Source organism: Haemaphysalis longicornis, unplaced genomic scaffold, assembly GCF_048455015.1.
Source record: "Haemaphysalis longicornis isolate Haplotype H1 unplaced genomic scaffold, Haemaphysalis longicornis Haplotype H1 scaffold_1, whole genome shotgun sequence".
Taxonomy (NCBI): domain Eukaryota; kingdom Metazoa; phylum Arthropoda; class Arachnida; order Ixodida; family Ixodidae; genus Haemaphysalis; species Haemaphysalis longicornis.
In genome coordinates, this window is record NW_027526203.1 from 64,826,133 (window position 1) to 64,847,177 (window position 21,045).

At 51.4% G+C, this 21,045-nt stretch overlaps 1 protein-coding gene and 1 long non-coding RNA gene across 2 annotated transcripts; one reads left to right on the plus strand and one right to left on the minus strand.

Moving 5' to 3' along the window:
* Positions 1 to 10,196: 10,196 nt before the first annotated feature.
* LOC144176762 (uncharacterized) lies at positions 10,197 to 13,102 on the minus strand. The gene is made up of 2 exons (XR_013323803.1): positions 12,455 to 13,102; positions 10,197 to 11,553 (listed from the first exon to the last, which is right to left on the minus strand). It is a non-coding gene; the product is annotated as an uncharacterized LOC144176762 (long non-coding RNA).
* Positions 13,103 to 18,633: 5,531 nt separating this feature from the next.
* Positions 18,634 to 20,676, plus strand: LOC144175333 (uncharacterized). The gene has a single exon (XM_077704447.1). The coding sequence runs from the start codon at positions 18,649 to 18,651 to the stop codon at positions 20,674 to 20,676; it is 2,028 nt and encodes a 675-aa protein (XP_077560573.1). The 5' UTR covers positions 18,634 to 18,648.
* Positions 20,677 to 21,045: the final 369 nt, after the last annotated feature.

The window sequence follows — 21,045 nt, forward strand, 5'->3', positions numbered from 1 at the left end:
CCTTTCGATTATGCGGTGATCCCTCCCGAGGTTTTGTACGCGTGTTGTTCATGATTGCCTCCTTGGTATTTTTTATGAAAGTGAGGTCCGGGGTGGTGTCCCTTGTGACACTGTTACCCACACTTGTGTGGTATGTAAAGTCAGTGAGCAGGGTCAATCTTAACGACTGCGCATCTTCCCGTAATATTATTCCTTTCTTGACGTCTCTGGGGTATCCCCATGCCGGGTGTGGTGAATTAGCCACCAAGCAGAACCACAGGTTGACATTTGGCTAGGTCCATAATTTTCCTGAGAAGCTTGGAGAAGGAGTGTGTGTTACTAGGGCTGCTAATACATTTAAAACAAAGAGACTACCTCCTCCTTGTTTCCGCACAGAAATCATTTCCTTTAACACATTTTATGTTTCCTCGATGTCCGTTGAATTCTGTGTAACCGGGATGTTTCTTCGAATGTGGTTGTAACTCCCATACGCTTTTTCCTGTACGCCATCGAGGGGGTGGAACTGCATGGGCTAAAGCCCAGACACTTCGCCTAGCCATTAGTTTCTTGACGGGCTATATCATCAGGATTGATAGGTGTGAGCAGGTTTTCTCGTTTGTTTTTAAAACTTCGGTAGTTCCATTGCCAAATTCATTTCATTTCATTTATTTCAACCTTAAAGGCCCGAGGGCATTACATAAGGGAGGGCAAGTGACGAGGTACAGAGCAATGTTCAAACATAACACACACAAAAAAGGAAAACAAAACATACAGAAACTAGAATCGAATACATGTAGACAGTAAAGACAACCAAAAACCGGAATGTTGTCTGAAAAATAGAATTACAATTTCAAGGTGCATACAAATCAAGGATTCTTGACAGAAATATATGAGGTAGTCAAATCGATAACAAGCAGGTTGCTCAGACAAGTGGTCGGTGAGCTTGAAGCGGAACATTTCGCGGTCGGTGCATGACGTGCAGTGCTCCGGTAGAGCATTCCACAGGACTATTGCGTGGGGAAAAATGAGGTGTTAAATGCGGATGTTTTGCCGGAGATACGAGCAATGGGTTTGCTGTGATTAAGGCGTGCTGAAGTTCTGTGCGCTGGTTGAAGCAAGTGATGCCGATAGCGGGGATGATAGTAGTAGCTGTGCAGAAGGCATAGGCGGGCGATAATTCGGCGGGATTGTAGTGTTGGGAGGGAGAGCGAGTTTTATTGCAGTGACGCTGGTTCTAGGGGAGTATTGCGAAGATATGAAGCGGGCGGCGCGGTTTTGAATGGACTCAAGTTTTGCTGTTAGGTACGCTTGGGATGGATGCCAGATAGATGCCGCATATTCAAGTTTCGGGAGTACGAAAGTTATATAAGCTAGTTTTTTTACTTCTGACGATGCGCACTTGAGGTTGCGTCGAAGGTAGCCAAGAGATCTAGATGCTGCAGAGAAGATTGTATCGATATGAGTAGTCCAGGATAGCGATGAAGTCAAGTTAACCCCGAGATATTTATAAGATGACACCGAGGCGATGGGAGTGGCATTAATGGAGTAGGGGTAGGAAACTGCAGTACGTTTACGAGTAAAGGACAATTATTTGCACTTAGCTATGTTTAATGGCATGAGCCATTTATCGCACCATGAAGCAATGAGGTCGAGGTCGCTTTGAAGAGTTGAAACATTGTCGGGGTTGTTTATGACGGTGTAGATGACGCAATCGTCAGCGAAAAGTCGGAGATGGGATTTTATGCAAACGGGCAAATCGTTCACGTAGATAAGAAAGAGGAGGGGCGATAAGGCGGCGCCTTGCGGTACACCAGAGGTTACATTGGTGAGGGCTGACTGATAGTTGTTGGTGAAGGTAAACTGCATGCGTCCTGAAAGAAAGTGCTGAATCCAACTTAACAAATTAGAAGGGAGACCAAGACAGCTTAACTTACGAATGAGGTGATAATGAGGTACACGATCGAAAGCTTTGGCGAAATCATGGAAAACCGCATCAACCTGAAGGTTATTATCCATGAAGTGAAGTATGTCTTGTGTAAATTCGGCCAGCTGTGTATCACAGGAATGATGTTTGCGGAACCCATGTTGTTGCGGATAGAATAAATTAATTGATTCAAGGTGGTTTATGTTACTAGACTCTACAATATGTTCTTGTAGTTTTGAAGAAATGCACGTCAAAGAGATGGGACAGTAGTTAGAAGGGATTGACCTGTCGCCTGACTTGAAAACAGCTGCTATCTGGGCTTTTTTCCAATCGTCCGGAACGGTACCTGTTTGAATGGATTGTGTGAAAATCAAAGAGAGAAGACTAGAATAATCAGAAGTGTTTTAAGAAGTTTTGGAGTAATGCCATCACAGACAGCGGAAGAAGAAACTTTGAGGTTCTGAATCAGGGAAGAAATTCCGTCAGGGCGGATTTCGAAAGTCGGTAGGGTAGGGGAGGAGGAAATCAGAGGGGGGAAGGAGAAAGCAGTTGGATCCACGGGGGTAAATGTTGATGTGAAATAGTCATTCAGAACGGATGCGCAATCTTCACTATGAATTGGTCTGCCGTCGAAATCGATATGTTTTATTGCGGTTCTCCTCCATGACCGTTGCCAGTAGACTCAGAATTCTTGGGTTCTTCCACTACAAGATTAAGGGGACGCATGTACATTTTTGTTGTCCTTTGTGGGCCAGCGCTGTATGCAGGCTGTTGCATACGTGAGATTGTGTCTTCTGTGGCGCCAAATTTGGCGCCCAAGGCTTCCTGCTGCTTAGTGAAGGTGTCGGCTAAGGCCGTAACCATGTTGCCAATTTCGTTGATTTATCCTACAAGGTTGTTTTCCAGATTCAAAGATGTTTCCTGAGGAACATCCGCGGCTTTCCTTTTAATCGGAGGAGGGGCGTTTTCGGAGGCGCACAAGATGTTGGCAGTTAGTGGAGAGGGGTTGCGGGAAGATACGTTAGCTGCAGTGGTCAAATTAGGCTTCAGTATAGCAATTTCAGCTTTGAGCTGCCCGTTTTCTTTTAGAACCAATTCTAGGGTTTGTCAAATGCGAGGATTTCCGCGCCTGCAAGGGGTCGGTTATCATTTCACTTCGTACGTGTTTTTTGGGTGGTGTGTTACCCTGAGAGGTTACCTTTTCCCAGCTCACCTTAGCTTCGAGGCTGCCTTCCATCTTGTTCTTCTGAGATGTGGAGCGGGAGGTGCTGCGTTGTTCTCTTCCCCGTCTTCTGGACTGGGAGCGTGAGCGTCGTCCAGCTGGCTCCATGTTTTGCGAAAATGCCAACGGCGGGAAGGCTTCTGAGTGCTCTGTCTCTTGTTGTCCTCTGGTTTCTTCGACTCCACTGCCGCGTCGCTGATTCTGGAGGCCTTGTTGCTGTAAGATCCATTGGTGATGCCTCAACAGGTAAGGTGTCTGCACTGTGTGCCTTTTTTGTGCCCTGTAGGATGTCCTTTCGCACAGAAGGAACGCTTCACCACACATTCGTGTTCCTCCATGGGATTTGTGACACCACATGCGCCGCAGAAGGACTTGTCTGGGTTCGGGCAGACGTCCATACGATGACCAACTTTGCCGCACGCGGCGCATTCTTCGTGTTTCTTTTTGTGCAGGAAACACCGGGATTCTGCTTCGCGGCAGTACACAAAATACGGCACTTTTGCACCAGCAAATGCTACAATCACCGAGTTTGTCTTCCCCATTCTTCTGGCGTGCAACGCTGTGGGGTTCCTCTAGCTGATTAGGCGTCTCGCTATATCTTCTGCCGAGTCGTTGATTGGTACGTTATGGATGACTCCTTTCACTGAATCTTCAGGGGACGTCGTACTGGGCTTCTCCTATCTCAACTCGGAGATCTTTGTATATTTTTCCGCTCGAGCGATCGCCGGCGTACTCACAATTAGGATGTTTTGTTCAGGATTGTAGCGTAGGATGTCTTCAGAGGCTTGAGCCGATGTGACGTCTGCAGACTTCAGAATGCTGTCGCGCAGCTGAGCGTCGCTCACCTGTGCGACATTCAGGCCCTCTCAAGGACAAATGGCGACTTTGATGTCATCCTTGGGTAGGCGAGGTTACTTGGGGCGGTGATGCGGAGGTTGTTTCCTCGTGAGTTCACGTGACTGGTGTGATGATGAGCCTGGTTCCTGGACTGAGGCATCTGCCAGGCGCTCGGCGTCCTGCTTGAGTTGCGCCATGGCGCGAGCGAACTTTCTCCGTGGCTGGGGAGCCATTCGCTGTCGTATTCGTATTCCTGTGCCGAGATAGTCTCGCCTTCAACAGTGGTAATCATTCGTACTGCTGTTCCCGCAAGGGTGTTCGGCGCTCCCCTGGGCAGGCGCTGGGCTTTTCACCTCGCCCGTGAGAACACACCCGCTGGGTAACGTCATCACCGCGAGATGCCTTGCCGCAGCCACCACGAGGCTTAGTGCCGGGGGTGGTGCCACCGGGGCTGCGTTCTGTGGTTAAACTGCAGCAGATCGATGAGTCTTCATGCGGTTTGTCCCCTAGGGTGGATATAGACCTTAGGAAGCTTGGCCGATGATCAGGAACACGTGAGACAAAGGATTGTCGGCGCTAGCACAGGAAAATCACAGAGCTCATGCGAAAGACGACACCCAAATGAGCGATGGCTTTCGCTTACAAAATTTCGAGGTTAGGCGATGACGGTGCTTAACCCAAACAACACACTTCTTGAAGAGGGGAGAAACACTTGCCGCATCCTAGCGGAATCTGATAAACAACACGCTCTGTCCACTGAGCACAGTTGTTCTGAAATTTCCGCTTGATGAAGCGTCGGAAGTATCAGAAAGCATACTTCCTTGCAGCCAGGGCGTGTTCCGTCGCGTTTTGAACCGTTGACCCTGATTGAGGGCCGCAGGTGATCGCAGCTGCAAGGACGCATTCCGTCCACTTCAGACTGGTCCAGTAGGTCGCCAACGGTGCAGACGCCCGCGGCGCCACCTCTCAATTCGTTCACCGATACACAGGTTTAAGCCTGTATTAAACTCGCCCCCAACGCAACGAATGGCGCCTTTCATTTAATGGCAATGAGCCACTGCCCAAGGACCCAGCCACCGAGAACACGAAAAACAAGGAGAAAAGGGGCAAGCACCTTTCCAACGCCACCTTCAATGCTGCACCAATGGCCGAAAAGCTAAGGGCCTCACACGATGAATCGCTACCCCTTCTTACGCCCTCCCGGACTGAACCCGCGAGCTCCTGCAAACGTGACTACAGGCGCTCCAAGTGCACTAGTCAACGAAAATCACAGTGGAGGGTCTCTACCAAGCCTGAGACTTTGGTAGGCGCCCACCATGAGACAAACATGGAGCTGTCCGTCTCCCTTCCACGTCGAAGGCATCTTCCTGTCTGTGTAACACACCAACCAAAACCGTTCGACCACAGAGGGCAGCAGTCAAGTCGCATCTGGCCGTGGGACGTCCACGCTGAAGTCTCCCCCCATGCGTAACGGCTATATGTCAACGGTGATCGCGTGAAGCCTTTCCTCGCGTGCACGACTCCTTCCCTCCCCCTAATTTCCCGCGTGAAGGAGCAACCATGTGACTTGCGCGTGCGTAGACGTGAAAGATGCCTACCAAACGTCGCTCCGGGAGCCCTTCAAGTTGGATGGGAAAACCCCACTCCAGGAGCCCTTGATGAAGTAAACACATAGAAGATGTAGCTACGGTCGGTTTTGCTATGGTGGAATTCCGTTATAGTGAATAATATATTACCGTTATTGGCTCACGTCGTCGTTCCAAGCGGGCAAGTTGCTCTTCATCCGGGAGGGTTCGCGGTTAGTCGACCAGGTCTAGCTTGAGGAGGCAACAGCGGCGGCAGCATGTTCTGCGGCAGCGTATTTCCGTTGTTTTCGCTCCCATCCGCGCTTCTGTTCTCGCAGTGGCTCCATCAAGTATTACTTTTTTTCCTCCAAACGAACCACTCGCACCCATCCCATAGCGAGTTAAAAGTGCAACAGCTGATAACTGCTCTAGCGCTGTTATCCGCTGATTGCGCTATTTAAAAAGAGACATCGGTGGTGGTGAGGGTAGCAAACTTGAGAAAGAGGCGTCGGCGGTGGTTAGGAAGAGCTAAAGGGCGGGGGCCAGTAAATCGCCGCCTCCGGAAGAGAAAGTTGAGATCGTAGCAGTATACAGCTTCGCTGTAATAAAACAAATTGACAACACACACATGCTTGTGCATTAGGCTATTTCATTTTCCGATAAACCCGCCGACATTGACAGTTTTTCATCTTTGTGATTACCGGAAGAACCTACTCATCTGTACGAGACATTTCTTGTCTCTAATCACGAATTTTTATTAAGCGTGCTGGTAAGCATTTAAAATAAAAACAGGGGGAAGAGGGGCGAAAAGAGGCGTGAACCTCCCCAAAAGTTATATGAATGCGATCATATCATCTGCGCGCGCCAGTATTACAAGGCGAAGTAGGGGTTTAAACCCGAGGTATTGGATGAGGAGAAATCTCCCTACGAGTAGTTTTAGAATGACTTACTGAACGTCCCCTGCAAAGAACAAAACGTGCCTAGGAGAAAAAGTAGCCAGAATATATCACTAAAACATTATCGTGAACGCTAGTCCAAACCCAAAAATGTTGTGGGGATAATTATATGTTAGCTAAGCGTTAAGTGCAAATACTGCTCGTGCGCTCGTAAGAAACTATACCCTTGATGACACAATTTTAACGCTATTGGTGAGAACTGTAAAACTGACGGTCGCGGATATCGCCACGGCGCCGAAACAACTTTCCAGCAGACCCATTACGTGCTGCAGAGCAAGCTCAATATTCCAAGATAACCACGCTAATCAGGCAGTTGGTTATTCAACGTTAATCTAATTGTTGGTTCAGCTCGGCGAAGAGCGTCGTAGCGGTCGAATTGGAGAGTGGGTGTTCGCAAAAGCGCGCTAAGTTTACCCTTGCAGGGGGTTCGGCCAATTGCGCAACTTCTGCGGTTGACCGAACTATACCCGTATTCTAGGGATCAGACGCTCGCGCTCTGGTCTGCCCGCGTGGGTTCACGTATTTCCACGTGTACAACCAGAGTGACGGCATTTGAAGCCGTATATAAATAGATATTGAAAGGCGCTGAACACAAATTTTAAGCCAAAATGAAATAACAGTACAGTGGGTCATTAAAAAATATATTGCTATTGTTCAAACGGCGTTTCGTGTCCTGTGGCCTGCATGGACCCGCAGGTCGTCTACATGACAGTGTACCGCCTGAACCCCGTTGTGAGTAACGCGGAGCTTGCGGCAGCTCTGAGATAGTATGGGAAGGTCCTCAACGTCAGCCAGCCGGCGTGGAGGAGCCTTCAGCATATCAAGACCGGCATGCGACTCGTGAAGATGGAGATGGCCAAGGCCGTCCCTAACTTCATGAAGATTCGAAGGTTCAAGGCCCAGTTTGAGTACAAAGGTGTGCGGAGGGTATGCGCGCGCTGCGCCCAGACCGACCACCAAGTTAGCGCCTGCAAGACCCCCTGGTGCGGCTGCTGCTCGGAGTACGGCCACGGTGACGTCGACTGCAATGCGCAGTGTCGCCGCTGCAAGGGCAACCCTGCCACCGCCGACTGCCTGCGGCCCCGCTCCTATGCGGACCTGTGAGCAATTTCGCTGAGATGCCTCCCACACCTTCCAGTCAGGAGGCTCTCGAGAATACGAGCGACTTTCCCGAGCTACCCCGGGCCTCCTTGAGCCAGCCTGCCGAGGCTTCAAGCGAAGGTCAACTCTGGGCGTCAACTCGACGATTGGTGAATCGACAAGCGACAGCCAAGAAATGGAACACGAGAGCTACCTATCGCCTTCGGAGGACGAGATTCCACCTGCGGAAGAAGACACTTCATCGTCTTCGACCGATGCCTCCCACTTCACGAGCTCCAGCTCTGCCGATTGCAGTCACCTCGCGGAGCAGCCCCAGCGCGAGCCAGGGCGTGCAAAAGGAAAACAACATCGCTCTCCCTGGTTCCTCGAGCGGCTCGCGCAGCCGCCGGAAGGAACGCAGCAAGCCCGGCACGAGCGGCAAAGCAGCGGCGAGCCGTTCTAATCACACCTCTAAATCGCCTATAGCTGACAACAGTACGTCCACTTCCAGTGGCGCGCCTACACCGAAGGTCAGGGACCCTCATCTGGTCAGCCCTGTCAGCCAGGTCGCCGATCTGCAAGGTTTCCCATCTCTCCTGGAGCGGCTCACAGCGTCCACCAAGCAAAGTCTGTCTTCCTCGACGGCCACAGGTGATGCGGGCGGCACTGACGAGCGTCGTAATGCTGGCCCATCCCTCATTGTGACCGACCCTCGCCTCGTCAACCCGATCAACCAGGGGCTGTATTCTGCTATCCGACGCCCTTCCGACGCGCGTCGGAAGTTCGTGACGTCAAAATGACGTGCAAATAGCCAACCGCCCCGCCCTCGAAGATCGCGGGAAGTACGTCATCGCCTTCGGGGACAATCTCATAACTTTCAAATGCTGCTAAAGCGAAATTAATAAAAATGTTTAGATATAACAAAGCCTTTCCTGTTTGTGTGTTTTCACGGGCACTGCCGTTGCTGCTAATGCTAGTTTAACAGGTTTACACGCATTTATGTTTTTACTTTGTTCCGTTATGAGGCGCCAGGGAGCGCTGCGCGCGGCACAGCTGTTTTTAAAGGAGGCATATTTGAACGCTCAGTACAGTTGCTATGCAAAAATTTCGTCCCACAAGGGCGTTCTCTTGGGACGAAAAGCGACGTAAACGGTACGCTGTTGCCCAACAGTTATATATAAGACGGCTGTGACGTGAGTGCGATATTTTGATCGATTTTCTAACGCCATGTCATTGTTCGGCCACTCTCGCTTGTGCAGTGAATTAAACCCGTTTTTCAAAACGCATGTGTGCGCGTTTTGCGCACGATCAGATTACGTACTTATATTGTCACGAAGCCAAGGATGACGCAGTTGTCTTGAAGGAAAAACAAGTTTATTATGGCGAACTTGTGCTCCCCTAACAACTCAAAAGAATACAGAGGCGGCGAGGCAGCGGTCAACAGAGTGACTTGTGCAGACGAGTGTCGTCGAATCGAATGCCGCGGCGTCTGCTCTGCACGCTTTTATCTTTCGGCGCAAATGTTTCTCGAACCGTCCATTGAAATACAGAACATTGTAGATCAGAGAAGATTATTCTGGGCTAGTGCCGTTAGGGCGAAACAGTCTGCTTATCTGAATGAGATAGCCCGTGCGGCATAAAAATAAAGAATGGAAGACGCGCTTCGCGGACACAGATAACAGAGCCAGGCGTGGCCGGGCGATAAAAACAAACAATAAATAAACAAACCCATAGATGGTTCGCGGTAATATCACGGCAAGCTCGTTTTAATTTTTTTTAATGAAAGCAGGGGTGCAAGTGCAACGTCAATGAAAGAGAGTACTGACCTCCAGACTTTAGCGACCTGAGGATACGTTTCCTGCCTAGCTTTGTTTCATGAGCTATATTAATATGCTATTCTGCGTGACGAACTGCTCTAACAGCCTAAGCCTGTATCACGTCAAATCGACCACGCCCACAAATTTGGTGCTTAAGCATGCAACTTGAAGTAGTTTGCTCAGTTTTTTTCTTAAAACATCCCGAGAATCAAACCGCCTTCCCGCAGGTATTGTTTCCATCCACAGTAATCACTTGTTTCTACAAGCATAGGTACAACTCAGTGACTGTGCAATGAGGTGCAATTTTTGTAATTGAGCACCTGCAATGTATTCTTACGTTAGCATATTTTGTAATTCCATTTTCCTATTTAATGCCTCTACCCTTCAGGGTTAAATAGGTAAAGTATACCGCAATACGCTTCGTTAACTAAGATAGAGACCAAATTTTCAACCCCTTATTGTTTTTTGGCCGTTAAGCTCATAATGAACACATTTTCAGGCACACTGGAGCTGGAGAGCTGCTGGTTGTGGAAGGCCCTGAACAAACAACCAGTACTGTGGGCCTCAACAAGAATAGATGCCAACTATGAGCACTTTAACAAGCTGGAGTAGAGAAAGCAGTTTTGGCATTGCATCACAAACATCAATGTGCCCTTCTTTATTTTTGCAATGAAGTTACGTTGGTTTCTGTGCACTTTAAATAAGGCTGTGTACTACAGAAATGCTATAGTTGATTTTGTCACGATTATTTTTTCCCAGTGTTGGTTACTCTTGGACGGTGCTGCTGCATGCAGGGGAAAAGGAAACAGTTCAACATAACTTGTAACACCCTGATTTATTGAGGAAAAATTCAATACGCCTTTGTAGATGCTGCTGTTGGCTTATCATAATTATTTTTTACAAGCAGGTGTCCTTCATGAAAGAAAAAATCGCAATATCACTTTAAAAATCTAAGCAAGCAGTCATCAAAGCACTGAGTGCTAGAATACATGCAATGGTGGGGTAAATGAAACTTTTGTGACCATTTTTCCACTTATCATGAGAATGTCAGAGTAAACCATGACAGTGAACTCTTTGTTAAGAGACAGCCTCCAATATTTTAAGCATGTTTACTTTTTGTATCAACAGTGGAGATGCTACTGGCATATCGTGTTCTCTTAAGTAAAATGATCTGTCAGAGATTTCCAAACAAAGTCACCGTGCAATGGTTGTGCTATGTCATAATATAGCTCTTGACTGGATTGAACTAATTGTGTCCAGAAGATTCCGCAGTATACTGATTATTTTTTTTTGTTTGTGGTACATGCATCATCATTCTTTGCTTCACAGCAGAATGACGGTTACAGTGTAATAAACAGAATTTTCTCAAGAGAATCTTGACCGGTCTCTATACCCACAACAAGGCCTCACGACCCATCAAAACAGTAGTCACGGCCTATCCCAGATCAAGCAACACCGTGTCAAGACATAGTATATAGTGGTCGAAAGCAAAGCAACTTTCTCTGTTGTCCTCACACAACCATGTCAAACACAAAACGACAAGAAGCTTCTCTACAGGAAACAATGTCGCGTCAGGGCAAAGTACATGCTACATGAAACAACAACAAAACAATTTTCTCCCGACAAAACAAACACCGCACACCACACACAATCAGAAACGAAAGTTAAAAATGACATGTTTAGTGCCACAAAGCTGTCTGAAGATGCGTTGGTTGCCCTGTCCTTCAGGAGCTTCTTGCTCCTGTCGGGGGCAGGCACCTCATCAGCCGCATCGTCTGTATCACTGCCCTCGTCCCTTGGTGCTGCTGCAGCTATTGTCGTCAGTCGTTCCAACAGGCAGCCACACAACACACACTGACAATGTTGGCTGCCAGAAGAGGCCTATGAAGAAAAGCTGGTGCTACTGCAGGCAAGGAAAACAGCTCTTGAGAACTGCAATGCTGCACTTCACGACAGAGCACATCGAAGCATGTGCGGCATTGTACTTTTCTTCAGGTGTCTGGGGCCTGGACGACGAGCAGGGGGTGTCATGAGCCACGACTCGAGCAGGTGGCCACCGTCAACCCCAGAACTCGCCAGGCTTTACACGTCACGGGCAAAAGTGAACAGCCAGTCACACAAAGGCACTGTAGTCGGCAGTCACGGTCAGGGCCTTCATACTGGCGTCGCACACCTGAAAGAAATACATAACACAAATATGTACTAAAGCATTAAACAAGTACACAGTTTGAAAAAAGGAAAAGGTAATAAACAAGAGCAAGAATATAAAGAATTGGGTTACTTGGAACTGATTCACTCCGCAACTGCATGCAACGACAAACGACATCGCCGTGTTGTATGTGCCTTTTTTTTAATCGTCGCTGTTTCGCGTAGCAGGGGAATTAGAGCATGCAGGCGACCTGAGAGGAAAATTGGTTACTTACAACTATAGATAAGGGCCCTCCCACCCATCTATGCGGTACAACTGCGAAATACAACCCCTCCCCTCCCCACCCCGCATTTCGAAATCGATAAACCCTTAAAACGAGCCGACAAGCTGAACTTGTCACCTATTCACTATGTGTCAAGCAGGGGGAAACATCTCAGCCGAAGTGAAGGCGCCGAAGCAGTTGACACACGATGGGGGCGGGGCGAGGGCGATATACGTTACGCATATATTACATGGTTCTTTATGAAGTCAGTTAGACGACCAACACAATACACCTGTTTATCTTTCTTTATAAGCTTTTTTTCTTTCAAGACGCCACCCTATTCGATACCTCTGAACGTGTTCATTTTAGCTACATTTATTGACATACCTTTTCGATATCATTTCACTTAAGCGAACATAGGCCGGAGAGTTAAAAGATTATTTACATATGCATGCATCTGCTAAGTTTTTTTTTTTTTTTTTTGACACACTATTTGATCATGCACAATTGCGAAATTTATGGGAGATCACTGCCACCACACCACACCGCTCAAAACAAACGCATTTCAGTGACTGCTTTTCAGACATCGCGCTCCTTTTCCCTTCGATGCAAAACAATTTTTTGCTTCCGTAACAAACGTAGCCAGAAACAAGTAGTACTTACACCGTGCTTACGTCGCCGGGGTATCCAAAACCCTCGTGTGTCGGAGCTCCGTCAGTGCCGACACCACAGTGTGAACGCTGCGACTGGCGTCGGGGTGCGACAGTGTTTCATGGTGGCAGAAAACGCTTTGCAAACTGTCAGTTGCGAAGAGGGACACAGCACGCACAGCACCCTCGTATCTGTTGACACTTCGCTGCACCTCGATGGCCGATAAGGGCTTCCAATTTCAGCGCCTTGGCAACGGCGTGAATGCTGCGGCTGACCGACGGCTGCGTCATGCCAAGAGTATCACCGCTACCGACAATCTGTTGAAAGCTGCCGGTAGCGAAGAGCCTCAGAGCGCACATCACGTTCGCTTCCGTAGATAGCCCCGTCGCACCTCGAGGCCTAACGTGCTCGTTAAGTGCGTCGCACAGCATCCGCGCCGGGCCCTTGTTGACACGGAAACGGCGCTGAAAGTCGCCGTCACTCAGTCGACGCTCAGGCACGGGATCCTCCTCCAGCAGCTCCAACAAAAGTGCGAACACAGGCGGCATATACGCAGCCATCGTACAATCCGATGCGCTCTTAACCGCGCCGGATTTCACCCGCCGGTCGCGGGAGAACGAGCGGGAGCCTTTGGCTACGTGACGTCACCAAAAAATACCCAAAATATAGCCGCGTGACGTAGGCCGGCTGACGTTTTCCGCTCCGAGCCAATCGTGAGAGCCCACTTTCTCCTCTCTCTAAACAACCGCGTCGGAAGGGCGCCGGAAATCGTTCCGGCGCGCGTCGGATGACCAGCAGAATACGGCCCCAGGTGCACAACTTCCTTCCTCTCCGACCCTCTCCACCGGACCGCCTAGATGCGTCCAAGCGGGCGTTGCCGTCGTCCTCGGCGGACACCGATGATGCCGACGATGACAAAAAACTGTGCGTCGAAGTCGACGTGCCTTCCGACGACAGTGAGTTTTGAAGATGGGAAGGTTAATGTGGGTTGTACCCTTATCACCTTTATGCTGGTGCATTTTCTTACTTGGAATGTTCAGGGCTTTCGGGACTTGGACAAACAGAGGGAAGTGATGCACTATGCTCGGGCGCAACACGTTGACCTTCTCTTTTTGCAGGAGTGCAACTTTCGTACTCCACGCGACGTTCTTTTGTTTCGCGAGCGCTTTTGCGTGCAAGCCTTTTTCACCCTGTCAGACAGGATGTCTTCGGGCGTAGGCGTCGTCTTTCTGCGCGAGAGCTTGCGCCGCAAGGCTCATTGTACCTTCGGGATAGGAGGGCACGTTCTTGCCGTTGATTTTTTCTTGCTCGCACGTCGTGTGGGAGCTGGTGTAGTGTATGCACCTGCGCAGCACTCTGACTCGTCCTCTTTTTTTGCATCCCTCGACGCGTTCATGCTCGAACCTTACCCAACATTCTTGGTGGGCGATTTCAATTGTGTGATCGACCCTCGGCGTGATGTGCGGGGACGTGGGCAAGGTCGGCCTTATAGTGGTGCACGGGCGTTGAAGGACCTGATCGGTCAGTTCCATCTTTCCGACGCGTGGGTGCAGCTTCACGGCGACAGGTTTGTTGCTACTTGGGAAAGAGGACAATCTGGTAGTCGGCTAGATAAGTTCTATTTTCCACCCGAGCTGAGCTGCTACGTGGAATGCTGTGACGTCCTCTCCTTCCCGGGTGGAGTTCGTCGCGTGTCCGATCACCGGCCTGTGTTAGCAACGCTGGGCAAACCTTGGCAACTGTACCAACTGTACGCCCTGCCACCAGATGTGGCGAATGGACGAGCGTCTGCTAACCGACAGGGACAGTTCTGCAGCACTTAATGCTTCGTTGACTGCTCTGTTCGAGTACAGTTCTCTCCCTTAGGATAAGTTAAATGACCACTGGTGCGTGCTTTTAGTTAAGGAGGGTCGTGCGCGTAAGGTGCGTATCACGGCCGCGCTTAACGACACGTTGAGGAGACTTCGCATCGTACTGAGAGGGGGCACCTTAACCTTCGCGATGCGGGACTATGTCAACCTGCTGAAAATACGCTACGAGTCCCTCTTACGGCAGTCATCAATAGCGGTGAGCCGTGCGCAGACCTCGGGCAGGCCTGTATCGGACCCCTCCGTACTCCGGCATATTCCAGCTGGCTCGCTTGACGAGGTTGGGTTAGCCGCTGTTCCACATGTTACACTCGCTGATGGTTCGGTTAGCACGACGGGTGAAGACATAGCCGAGGTATTCGTGGGACATTTTGCCACCCTTTTCTCGACCGAGAGCGTGTCTTGGGATGCAGAGGAATTCGAGGACAAGCTTAGCGCATTTTGGGGGGTGCTGTCATGCGTGCCAGATCACCTGGTTGAGTTGCTCTGTGCTCCTGTGGATGCCGACGAGTTGAGTCCGTGTGTTAAAAGATTGAACGGTGCGTCGGCGCCTGGACCTGACGGTGTCCCTGCTGGATTTTACAAGAAGTTTTTTCCGGCCATTCGGGGTGCACTCCTCGACATGGGGAACGGCTTTCTTCAGCGCGGAGTGCGACCTGACTCCTTCCGTGAAGGCCGTGTCATCTTGATCGCAAAACCAGGCGGGGATCCTACGCAGCCCCAGGCGTATCGACCAATTACACTACTGAACACTGACTACAAGATTGTAGCATCCATTTTGGCCAGACGCACCAGTACCTTTTTGGCCGATATCATAAGCCAAGCGCAAACGTGCAGCGTACGAGGTCGCACAATTCTCTCGTCCCTGGCATTGACGCGCGATTTGTTCAGTAACGCGACAAAGATTAGCGCTTCTGGGTGCTTCATCTCTCTCGATCATGCGAAAGCTTCACTGCTGCGCCGTGTTGATGCAAGCACTGCCATCCGCGGCTTTCCGTTGCCAGGCATAGGCCAAGTTAAAGTGTCCGCGTAGGCAGGCGACGTGTCCCTGTTCATTCGGGACGAGGACAGCTACCGAGCGTTTATGCGGCTATTTCAGGAGTACGGTGAGCTGTCTGGAGCTCGACTGAACAGGGGAAAAAGTATGGCGGTGCGCTTCGGCACATTTCCGTCTGGCTTGGCGGGCGACGTAGAATGGGTGACGGGTGTTCGAGTACTACGTGTGGGGGTCTGCTCGGAGCCTCTGAGCTGAGCGGACGTGCTTTTTACGCGCTCCTCCGTTTCGGAGGGATCAGCTTTCACCCCGGCAGCAGCGAGCAGCTCTCCGGGACCGTCTGCGCCGCCGGCCCCGCAGACGATCTCGTCTGGCAGTACTATGCTGCCTCCCGGACAGCCCCCGCTTCAAGTCTGCGCACTGGATCCTGCTACCACCTCTACGTACGAACAGGATGCCCCCATCGAGGTGGATGACCAAGGTGGGGAGTGGATAACCCCCGGGAAAGCCCGCAAGCCTAAACTCACCGCCCGCCCAAGCCTCGACCTACATGCAGTCGGATTTCACCTGCCAGCCATGCAATCCGACGCGCCAAGGGAGCGGCTCGAAATTCTCCCCGCAGCCATCCGAGCGGCGAAGCTACCGGCGCATACATGCGCCGATATTTCACTCCACTTACGCCATCGCGACCGCCTTGCTGTTTTCAAAACAGAGCACATCGAAGTTGTGAACCGCCTCCTCCGAGTACAATGCATCACCCTGGCCGGACGCACACATCAAGTAGCTCCTTACCTCATGGCCCCCACCAACTCGTGCCGCGGAGTAATCCACGGAGTTTCCCCCGATGCCACGCCTGACGACCTTATCCGGGACGTGCAATGCTACCAATCCGACATCCTGTCCGCCCGCCGCATGGGTAATACAAGCTCTGCCATACTTACATTCTCGGGCACGCATGTTCCATTTTTCGTCTACTACCAACGCATCGAATTTCGGTGCCGTCCCCACAAGCCTCGTGCCCACCACTGCACAGTCTGCCTGCAATACGGACACCGCACGCTGGCATGTCCCGGCAACCAGCAGCGGTGCCCCATCTGCTCCACCGTCACCACCCGTCCCGACGAGCCACATTCCTGCACACCTTGGTGTCTTCATTGTGAAGGCCACCACGCCCCCTTCGCTGAAGTCTGCACCATCCGCAAGACCCGGGATGAGGAATGTGCCAACGCGGCCCAGAAGCAGCTCCTACGGCACAGACAGCTCGAAAAAGTACATCAAAGCGCCTCACTACCAACGAAGGCATCACCCCCTGCACCGTCAAAGCCGCCCACTTCATCCGTGGCACTGCCTCCGTCTGCCACGTGGGGGGGTCAGCGATCAAATATACCCCCTGCACCATCAGCCCCTGCACCTAAACCCGCACTGACTGCACAAGCGAAGTCTGCGCCAGTGAATCGAGACCTGCCCCCGCCACCGCCTGTCGCACTGCAGGTAGGGCCGCCGATTACACCCGCACTCACCTCCCAAAGTTCCCCCACTCCTTGTCGCGTCGACCAGCTCGAGCAGCGGCTTTCCGAGCTTTCCTCGCGCGTAGTTGCCCTTACATCGCTAGTCGAGAACCAGCAAACACGTCTCGAGGCGCAAGACACACGCACTTCTAGCCTCGAAACGCTCATTACAACGCTCACGGAGTCGCTTAACAACCTAACTGCCACCATAAGCAAAAAATTTGATGACGCCCCAACACCCATGGAAGACACAAGCCAATCAATTAAACGCGCGCACCCGGTTTCCGCTTCGGTTGTTGGGGTGGCCCCCAAAATTAGGCCCGCCACCCTTCTCGTCCCACCCAACATTTCCGAATAAGCTCCCCTGTGGCACTAAAATTGGTACAGTGGAACTGCCGTAGCCTTTCTACGAATCGCACGCCTCTGCATCAATGGCTCCTTACGCAAGCCACACTCCCTCACTTTCTTCTTTTACAAGAGACAAGGCATGCAAAAGTTATCCCTGGCTATCGAGCTCTGCATGCCGACCCTATTACGCCGCTATCGTCCATTTACATTCGTAGGGATATCGCATATGAACAGGAAGACGTCCCCTCCTCATTACTTCCATACGTTGCGGCCCTCTCCTATTACCCAGAGCCCCAGCAGCCACCCCTTACTCTTGTGAATGTCTACAATCCCCCCAATTCCACAGTCCTGCTCTCTCCTCTCTTTCGTTTTCTTCAATCCTTTCCCAAACGGCGTGACATAATCCTTGGTGGAGACTTTAACGCCCCAAACACCATCTGGGGATACTCGAACACCCTTCGTTCGGGCCGCCTTCTCCAAGCACACACCATGCAGGGCTCATATACACTCCTTAATACTCCAGACACGCCCACACGAGACGGATACGCGACACAACGCCCCACAACACCTGACCTTACCTTTCACAACGGACCGAATCCACCGGCAAGCTGGCAAGTCCTTCCGGATACCCTTCTCTCCGACCACCACATCATTGAAATTACACTCATGCTCACACACAAACCTAAGAAACGAGTCGTCACCCATACTAACTGGGACCGCTTTCGCCGCATGCGAGCCCAAGAACCAACAACTAACTATGGCCTGTGGATACGATCGCTGAAGAGGGCGCAGTCTGAAACCACCACCGCCACCGTGGCCGACCCGCCGTCGGACAACCCCGATCCACACCTTATGCGTATGTGGAGACGCCGCAAACGCCTTCTTAGTCTTATACGTAACCAACCCCACAACACACAGCTAAGGCATAGCCTAGACACCCTGAACACCGACATACTAATTCACTGCTCCACCCTTGATTCAGCAAATTGGAATCGCATATGCGATTCCATCAACTGTTCGCTCCACACTAAATCCCCTTGGTTTCTTCTCCGCTCCCTTCTTGGTCCTCAGCCGGCTCCCCTCCCCACTCTCCATAAGCATCTTTCGCTACACGACGCTGACTCTCTTATCCGAGAGGTGACCGATTTATACATTCCGCCACCACTCCCTTCTCTCTACCCTGAGTACACAGGGCCTCCAAACAGTGATCTCGATCGCCCTTTCACATTACCCGAGCTGGAACGGGCTCTGGCTCAAAATAAAGCTGGTACCACTCCGGGCGTGGACCAGATCTCCTATTCCATCCTAAAAAACCTCCCTGACTCGGACAAAGAATTCCTTCTCTCCCAAATCAATGAATACTGGAGCACAGGTACGCTGCCTGAGGATTGGATTTCTTCCACCATCTCCCTCATCCCCAAACCTGGCAAGCCGCCCACCCTCCCAAACCTTCGCCCAATTTCTCTCACCTCTTGTGTCGGGAAGACGATGGAACGCATGGTTCTCGCGCGTCTCACAGACCTTCTCGACAGTACCAACTTCCTACCCAGCAATCAGATCGGTTTTCGCCCCCATATGTCTACCCAAGACCTCTTTCTTCTTCTTCAGCAAACTTTCTTTCAGCCCTCAGGGTCTCAAGTTCATGCTCTCGTGACTGTGGACGTACGCAAGGCCTTTGACACCCTCCTTCACGACGCCATCCTTTCCCCGCTCCAAAACACTCATTGCGGCTCCCGCCTCTACTCTTATGTTCGTTCGTTCCTTCGCTCCCGACAAGCTCGATTCCGACTTGGGACCGCTCTATCCCCACCCATCACCCTTACCCGCGGTACCCCTCAAGGTGCCGTACTATCACCTACCCTCTTCAACCTCGGCCTTGCCCCCCTTGCCAGAGCCTTGTCCGAGATCCCCAACCTTCAGTCGCTTCTATACGCCGATGGCATTACCCTCTGGTGCACCCATGGGTCTCCGGGGGAGGTGGAACAAACGTTGCAATCTGGCCTTGACCTTATTTCTCAGTTCTTTGCCTGCTCAGGCCTGCAAGCAGCTCCAGAGAAATCAGAGCTGCTTTTACTCTCCACCACTAAATACCAACGATCTGTCAACCCACTCTTGTCGCTTACCCTCGATGGCACTCCCGTCCCCCGATCTTCATCCTGCCGGGTTCTGGGATTTCCCCTCCAAGACCACTCCTTCTCCCATGTAATAAAGTCCACGATCACCACATGCCACCAAGTGACTCACTTGGTCCGACGGGTGGTCAAGCGGCGTGGGGGCATCGATGAACGCAGAGCCAGTCAGCTAGTAACAGCCTTCGCCCTGAACAAAATCTTGTACTGTCTCCCATACTGCACATTAACACAAACACACATGCGAAGTGTTCAATCTGCCCTTAACACATTTTACAAAGCTGCCCTGCGTCTCCCAACACACGCCTCTACAGAGAAATTATACGCCACAGGTCTCTTCCTTCCTCTTCCTGATCTTCTGCGCCTCCACAGGGATCGACAGCTGGGCCGTCTGTCTGGCTCCGCGCAGGGCCATTGGCTGCTTCAGCAGGCGGGCATCAGGCCCATTGACTTTCCCCTGCACACCCCCCAACGGCCCCTTCCCAGTAACCTCCGCTGTGCCCCCATTCCCTCCAACATGACCCCACACCTTCACGAGGGCAGACGGCAAGCTCGCGCGTTTTACCACGACCCCTTCCCTCCGGACACTGTCACATGCTATGTTGACGCGGCATATCACCCAGCTTGTGGCTCCACTGCTTGCGTAATTATGTCCCGCCCCACTGACACCCCAATAACCTCCACAGCAGGACCTTACTCCCATCCTACTTCTCCCTTAGCTCTCGAACTCGCGGCGATCGTTCACGCAACTAGAGAACTAACTTCCCTACCCCCTTCCCCCCGCTACCGCATATGCTCCGACTCCATGGCGGCTATTCGAGCTCTTCGCGACAACCGAATTGCCGAAGATCTGCATGACGACCTCTCTGAAACTCTCTCGCTCCTCTCCCCTGCCTCGGTCGCTGTGGTGTGGGTGCCGGGCCACTCAGGGATTATTGGCAATCAGCTGGCTCACCAGCTGGCCCGCGAGATTACTAACCGGGCGCCGGTGATCCCTTGGCCTTTCCCTCCCATGGCGGACGAAGCATATTTCTACAAGAAAACCCTCAAAGAGCACTACCAACACCTCCGGCACTCGCTACAGACTCTTCCGCCACCACACATTACCCTATCCATTGCACAAGTGCACACCCTTCGGGCAATCCAGCTGAACACCCTCACCACTCCGGCACGTCTTTACCACTACGGCTATCGCTCCGACCCATACTGTCCCAACTGCCCCGCTACGTACGCAAATGTTGAGCACATCCTTTTCTCCTGCCCCGCTGCTCAGCAGTCTCCTCATTACCCTAACCCCCCTCCTCCGAACTGGCGAGTGTGGTTGGCGTCGGCGGCCCTCGTCGACCAGCGAGCCATGATTCTTCTTGCGGAAGAGTACGACGCATAGGTCTTAATCTGACCAGAAATAAAGTTTTTTTTCTCTCTCTCTCTCTACGTGTGGTTTTTCATGCCTCGGGTGAAGTGGCGCGTAGTACGTCGAAGCGTCTCCTTGAGACTGCGGAGCAGCGTCTTGCAGTTGCAGGAAAGTTCAGGCTTTCCCTTGCAGAGCGAAGCTACATAATTAAGTCATCCGTCTCGACCGCGCTTTTTTATGTAGCACGCGTAGCAAAACCGCCGCGCCATTTCACCCTACAGTTCGCCACGAAGTTTGGATCGTTCTTCTGGGCGGGCAAAACAGAAACAGTGTCACGAGCGCTGCTGAGGCTGCCCAAGTCAATGGGTGGTTTTAGTCTGCCTTGTTTGCAAACCATGAGCA